We start from the raw sequence: 6,573 nt of genomic DNA on the forward strand, positions 1-6,573 counted from the left end.
GTCATCATCCAGCTCAGTTCAGTTTAAATAGTATCTGTGCAATCAAGTCGACGATATCGCTGGAAATTAAGCAAGCCAGAGGCGACAGCGGCAAGGAACCAAAACTCCATCAGTGACAGAATGGAGAAAAACCTTGGGAGAAACCAGGCTCAGTCGGGGGTCAGTTCTCCTCTGACCAGACGAACCCGCAGTTCAATTCCAACTGCAGCAAAGTCAGATTGTGTAAAGGACTCATCTGGTTCCCGAGGTCTTGTCCTGATGGCCATCTAGGTGACGAGGTCTTCACTGGGGATCTGTCTCTGGGGCTCATCTAGGTGTCCTGATCTCAGCTGACATTCAGGGCTGTAGAGGTCATCTCTAGGTGCTGATCCACCATCTGATCTGGATACGGACTGGATCTGGTGGCTACGGTGATCTCGAAATAAGAAAGAAACAGACTAATATTAGCGTAGATGCCATTCTTCTTACGATGTAACAAGTACATTGGGTGTTATGGGAAATGTTCCCGGTTCTGGTTGATCTAATTAATCAGCCTAACAATACTTTAACAGATTTGAATATTAGAAGCGTATTAGTGTGTTAGTGTAGTACGCCATATTAAAGAGATGTGTCTTTAATCTAGATTTAAACTGACAGAGTGTGTCTGCCTCCTGAACAGTGTTAGATACACAGAGAGAGTGTCAGACACAAATCTAGATTAAAGACACATCTCTTTAGCCAAGCATTCACATAATGCATCTTATAATCTTGTACTGCATTTATATCTGATCAAATGTACATTATAATTCTTTAGATTGGGTTGAACAAATAATTTTTGCTTGAATAGAACAGCAGCTGCGCTAATTATGTCTCTATTAACATCCCATGGTAACTAGGAATTACTGAAGCGTCAGTCTGGATCCAACCCTTAAAAAGATCCGAGATGACCAAACACCTGAGAAGAGATGATGGCAACACCTCAGAGGACCACGGAGGATGCCAACCCTCAGACAACACATAATTACCAAGTTAAGTCTGTCATAACTTAAATATATTGGGTTTCTTCTGTGTGTATGTGTATATGTATGGTTGCCGTGATTTTGCCAAGTAAGACATGTTCCTGGATCAACATCTTTTGTTGATCCTGGATCAACATTATTGTCCAAAAATATAGACTTAACCCAATCTCTACCCCTAAACCTAACCCTACCCATAATTTATTCCTAAAATCAGTGAGAAATGATAGCTGATTAACAAGGGTGTCGAAGCACCTAACCCTGATCATAAGCCTAAAACTTACATTTCCTGAAAAGTTATCCCTCAATTCTGATTGGTTGATTGGAATGACGTTCCAGGATCAACAAAGATGTTGATCCAGGAACATGTTGTACTTGGTGAAATCACGCTCACCGTATATGTATGTATATATATGTGCATGTGTGCATATGTGTGTGCATATATATATAGTAGAAACTTAATTTCCTGTAAAGCTGCTTTGCAACGATTGTATCGTAAAAAGCGCTATACAAATAAACTTGAATTGAATTGAATTAGATAGATTGCTCCAGAGTTTGGGCGCTAAATAGGAAAAAGTTCTGCCGCCCGGAGTTGATTTTGATATTCTAGGTATTATCAAATGGCCAGAGTTTTGAGAACGCATTGGACGTGGAGGACTATAACATGATAAGAGCTCGCTCAAGTACTGAGGAGCTAAACCATTCAGGGTTTTATAAGTAATTAACAAGATTTTAAAATCTATACGATGTTTAACAGGGAGCCAGTGCAGTGTTGACAGAACCGGGCTAATATGGTCATAATTCCTGGTTCCAGTAAGAACTCTAGCTGCTGCATTTTGGACCAACTGTAGTTTGTTTATTAAGCGTGCAGAACAACCACTCAATGAAGCATTACAATAATCTAACCTTGAGGTCATAAACGCATGAATTAGCATTTCTGTTACATCATTAAGTTTTTATGTGCTGTTGGATATGTTGAGGAATTGAGATAAATCAGGAAGATTATTTACAAAGCAGTCGTTTGTGGTAGTAGTGATGGTTCTACCATTCATGTAGCTCAAATAGTAGAGCATGGCGCTAGCAACGCCAAGATCATGGGTTCGATTCCCAGGGAAAGCAAGAGCTGATAAAATGTAAAAACTGTAACTTGAATGCAATGTAAGTCGCTTTGGATAAAAGCGTCTGCTAAATGCATAAATGTAAATGTATTTGTAACAAGGAGTAGAATTTACAGTTTTAGCTATATGGAGGTTACACAAGACTAGATAATGATCTGAGATATCATCACTTTGCTGCAGAATTTCAATACCATTAACATCAATTCCATGTGACAGTATTAAATCTAGAGTATGATTTCAACAATGAGTAGGTCCTGAGACATGTTGTTTAACACCAATAGAGTTCAGAATGTCTATGAATGCTGATCCTAATGCATCATTTTCATTATCATCGTGGATATTAAAATCACCAACAATTAGGACTTTATCTGCTGTCAGCACTAACTCCGATAGAAGATCAGCGAATTCTTTAATAAAGTCTGTATGGTGCCCTGGTGGCCTGTATACAGTAGCCAGTACAAACATCACAGGGGATTTATCATTAACACTTGTTTCTCTGGATAACATTATATGAAGCACCATTACTTCAAAGGAGTTATACTTAAAGCCTGCCCTCTGAGAAATACTGAGAATACTTGCCTTTTGGACGCGGTTCATTTTATTTAACAGTAATCTTGGGGGGTAGACTCGTTTAAAATATTTATTTAAAATAATTTGGTTTTAGCCAGGTTTCTGTCAAACAGAGCACATCTAGGTTATGATCAGTGATCATATCATTTACAAAAAGCGCTTTCGTAGAAAGGGACCTGGTATTCAGTAAGCCAAGCTTTATCATTTGTTTCTCTGTATTATATATATTTTTTGTATTTTCTAGTTCGGGGAACAGACAGTCTGTCTGTATGGTGTGATATCAAGGTGAAAGAGTCTCTATTTGCTGAAAATTAACTGACTTCTGTGACGTGAGGCTCAAAGATCAAACTAAACTCTGTGGGAAAGTGACTCTTCTGGACTAGAATAGGGAACACTGATAATTTAATGTTTACTAAATGTCAGTCTCAGACAAACAATCCAAGATTACAAGCAGTAGTGGAAAGAGTACTGAAAATTTGTACTCAAGTACAAGTACTGTTACATTGCTGAAATTATACTCAATTACAAGTAAAAGTACATCGAGTATATTTTCATGTGTTTATTTGCCACTATAGGTCTCATTCACTGAGCATGTGTGTGCACAAATTTGTGTGTGAAACCTGTGTATGAACATTTGTACTCTAAGAGCACATGCCCTGGTCAGTCTTAAAGGAGTCATATGATGCTATTTTTAAAGATCATTATTTTGTTTATTGGGCGTAATAGAATATGTTAGCATGTTCACATTATTTTTCACATACTATACTTTATTGAAGCTCCTTTATGGCCAGTCTTTCTACAACAAGTCAATTTCCACAAAGACTCTCTTTCAGAAAAGCGCAGTGTGCTCTGATTGGCCAGCTGACCCATTGCATTGTGATTGGCCGAACATCTCAAGTGTGTGTTAGAAATCTAATGCTCCTTTACCATAACTGTGAGCTTCAGCTTCCAAAGCAATTATAAGAACAGTTATTAATGTTGTCAGTTTTACTATCAGTTCGAGCCCGAGTCAAATTATGAAAACAAAGATGACCGATTGATCAGGATTAACTTTGCAAACACGAATTGAGCAGAACATATCAGTGGTAAAAACCTGCATGTGATGCCACCAGTGTAGCACAAAGCACAATGGGTGTGTGCTAAGTGTACAGTGTGAAACAGAACACATATGTTTGTCGTCTTTTCGCCGACAGATATAAATGAAGAACAGAAGATATTTGTAAACATAAATCCATCTCTGTACTTGTGATCGTAAGAATGACAACCAATATGGGTTATTCTACACTTCACCAAACTCTGCATTTGAACAGTCAATAGCAAATAATAAAACACATTTACAGGCTCTGATTCAGAAATGCCCTAGCAATGATGTAATTCCCCCACAGCCTTTGTGCACAGCTGGCCTTTTATTCTCCCTGCTTCAGGAAACTGCTCTTCGTAAAATGTGCTGCACGCACTTGAACATTTGGTTTGTACTGTTCTGGAACAGTACTGTAAAAACATCTTAACCACTGATTCCTAATTGCGTCCACTTTCAGGAGGCCAAACAAAGTGCTTTGGCTGTCGCATAGATACACACTGCATCTCCACAATATGGCGAGAACAACACTACTGCGTTACCTGAACCACACCTTCTTATACAATTGGGCGGCATTATGCAAATGTTTCCACATAATGACGTATATATGTGAGGGAGAATTGGATTGAGGCGATTTCTGGATCAGCCTTCTCTTTCAGATATGAAAGAGACTTGGAGCTTTGTAACTTTGCAGATCTTATACATGCACAAACAGCTACATAACACACTGAAGAAAAAGGAAAACATGAAAACACATCACATGCCACCTTTAATAATCGGTGTCAGTAAGATATTGGATCTTAACACAAGCTATATAGTTAAGACAAAATAAATGTTTCATCTTAGGATAATAGTTATATATTATATATAATTTTATGTATAGTTATGATGAAATGTATAACTCCAAATTCACTAACATTAAGATGAGGTTAAGAACAAATTCATGTGCGTACACACCTATTGTGAATTACGTGTAAAGTTTTGTGAGAAGTTTAAATGTGCGCATAAATATGAATGATCTATGCAATTATTAGTGAATGACACCCAACGTCTAGGTGCCCTGGACCTATTTCTTTACTTTTAGCAAATTCTTAAAAACCTGTAATTTGTTGGTAATAAATAGTTTTTGTTTGTCTGCAGTAAAGCTTATTGTGATTTATATTTCATCCAAGAACGCACTGTTATAGCTTATATCAATGCCCTGCTGCTACAAAAATAAAGTAGCTCTCCTACCAAAAAACTAGATCATTTAAAAGTTAGCAACGCTATATGCAGTGAAACTAACAGCTTCACTAGACTTGTAGTGACCCAACTGCCCAACACTAAAGATCAGACATCAGCACTGACTAAATGTGCTGACTTTCCATCAGTAGTAAAATGTTAATTTTTAATATTTTTAATATACACTTTTTAGTTTTAGATTTCAATTTAGATGTTTATCATTTACCACTGTAACATTATAAGACGATGTCAGAGTTGAAATTTTAATGTCATTTTATTCATTACTGTAAATATTTTCCAGCATTTGTTATTGTAGATGAGTATTTACAAAGATAATGTTTAATAATCTGTTTCGGACAAAATGAGTTTTGGAGTTTTTCACTGTTAAAGGCATGATTTCTGGGTTTGGTTTACATTTTTTACAATGAAGAGAAGAACAAATCAACGGAAGATGCATTTTAAGTCATTATATTTATATTCAGTTCAATAGAAAATCATCACTTGAACTACAAAACAATAAACAAAGACACAAGATTTATATTTAAAAAAAAAAAAAAATGAGACATCATCATGTAATATAGTCCAGCAGGGTTGAGCAGGTCTTGTCCTCAGGTCTTTCAGCTCTTCTGTGTGGCGCTGGAGTCGTGTTGTGTCTCGGCTGTCTCTGGCTGCGTTGTCTTCACAGTTTGACAGTCAGTGGGCAGCATCCTCTCAGCTGCTTCAGATGGCTGATTTACTGGTGCCTGTATGTAGAGCTTTCCATCAGCCATGGAGCAGGTCACCGCCTCGGGATTCACTCCTTGAGGCAGATCAAACACCCGTCTGAACTCTTGGGTTCTGTAAGAGTACGAGCCCTTCCCATCCTCCTGCTTCTTCTCGCTCTTTCCGCTGACATGCAGCTTCCTGCCCACCTGTCTGACCGACAGTTCTTCTGGGGAAAAGTCTTTAGTGTCCAGCGTCAAAGCAAAGCCTCTTCCCTCTTTCTCCACTGTGCAGGCGACTGGGTAGATCTCCTGCGAGGGTGGCATCTGGTGGATCTCCTCAAAGATCTTGTGCTGAAGTTTCTCCAGCTGCTCCAGGCTGCTCTTCAGCTCCTGCGGTTGCTCTCCGTGTCTGTAAAGAGATGTGATCTCCGGCCAGAGACTGCGCACTGGCCAGTCCATTCCCATGAATGAGCTGAGGGAAGGCTGGAATCCATGCAGGCTCAACATTTTCAGTGGCTTTTGTGATCTACTTTTGCTCCTCGGTCGAGTTGTCTCTCTGGTGGCGTCGTAAGGCTTTTAGATTTGACTCCAGTTCTGTGAGTCTCTTAGCTTTATACTGTGTGTTCATCAGCACCAGCAAGTTCATGAACTTTCCAGGTAGTTCCGGATTCGTCCATCGGGGGCAGCATAGAGAGAAGTGATGATGCCTCACCAGTCACACTCTCATTTTAGAAGATGACCAATAAACACCATAACTGAATATGCACAAAACCATTTTATGTTTTTTTTTTCTGACCTTGTTTTTTAGGATTATTCTTTGTAAGAATACATCCATGCCCCCACCTGTTCTTGTAAGTTTTTACAAGTTCTGCAATAAAAAAAAGTAA

General features: G+C 38.6%; 1 protein-coding gene across 1 annotated transcript; it reads right to left on the reverse strand.

Annotated features, from left to right (window-relative positions):
• Positions 1-4,964: 4,964 nt before the first annotated feature.
• On the reverse strand, positions 4,965-6,513 carry LOC131552462 (heat shock protein 30-like). Its single transcript, XM_058796269.1, has one exon. It carries the CDS (start codon positions 6,191-6,193, stop codon positions 5,600-5,602), a length of 594 nt encoding a protein of 197 aa, XP_058652252.1. The 5' UTR covers positions 6,194-6,513; the 3' UTR covers positions 4,965-5,599.
• Positions 6,514-6,573: the final 60 nt, after the last annotated feature.

The sequence above is a fragment of the Onychostoma macrolepis genome, chromosome 13, assembly GCF_012432095.1.
Source record: "Onychostoma macrolepis isolate SWU-2019 chromosome 13, ASM1243209v1, whole genome shotgun sequence".
Lineage (NCBI taxonomy): Eukaryota > Metazoa > Chordata > Actinopteri > Cypriniformes > Cyprinidae > Onychostoma > Onychostoma macrolepis.

What these genes read in the sequence shown, in the direction of transcription:
- LOC131552462 (XM_058796269.1), bottom strand. Translation starts at nt 6,193, where the DNA reads ATGTTGAGCCTGCATGGATTCCAGCCTTCCCTCAGCTCATTCATGGGA.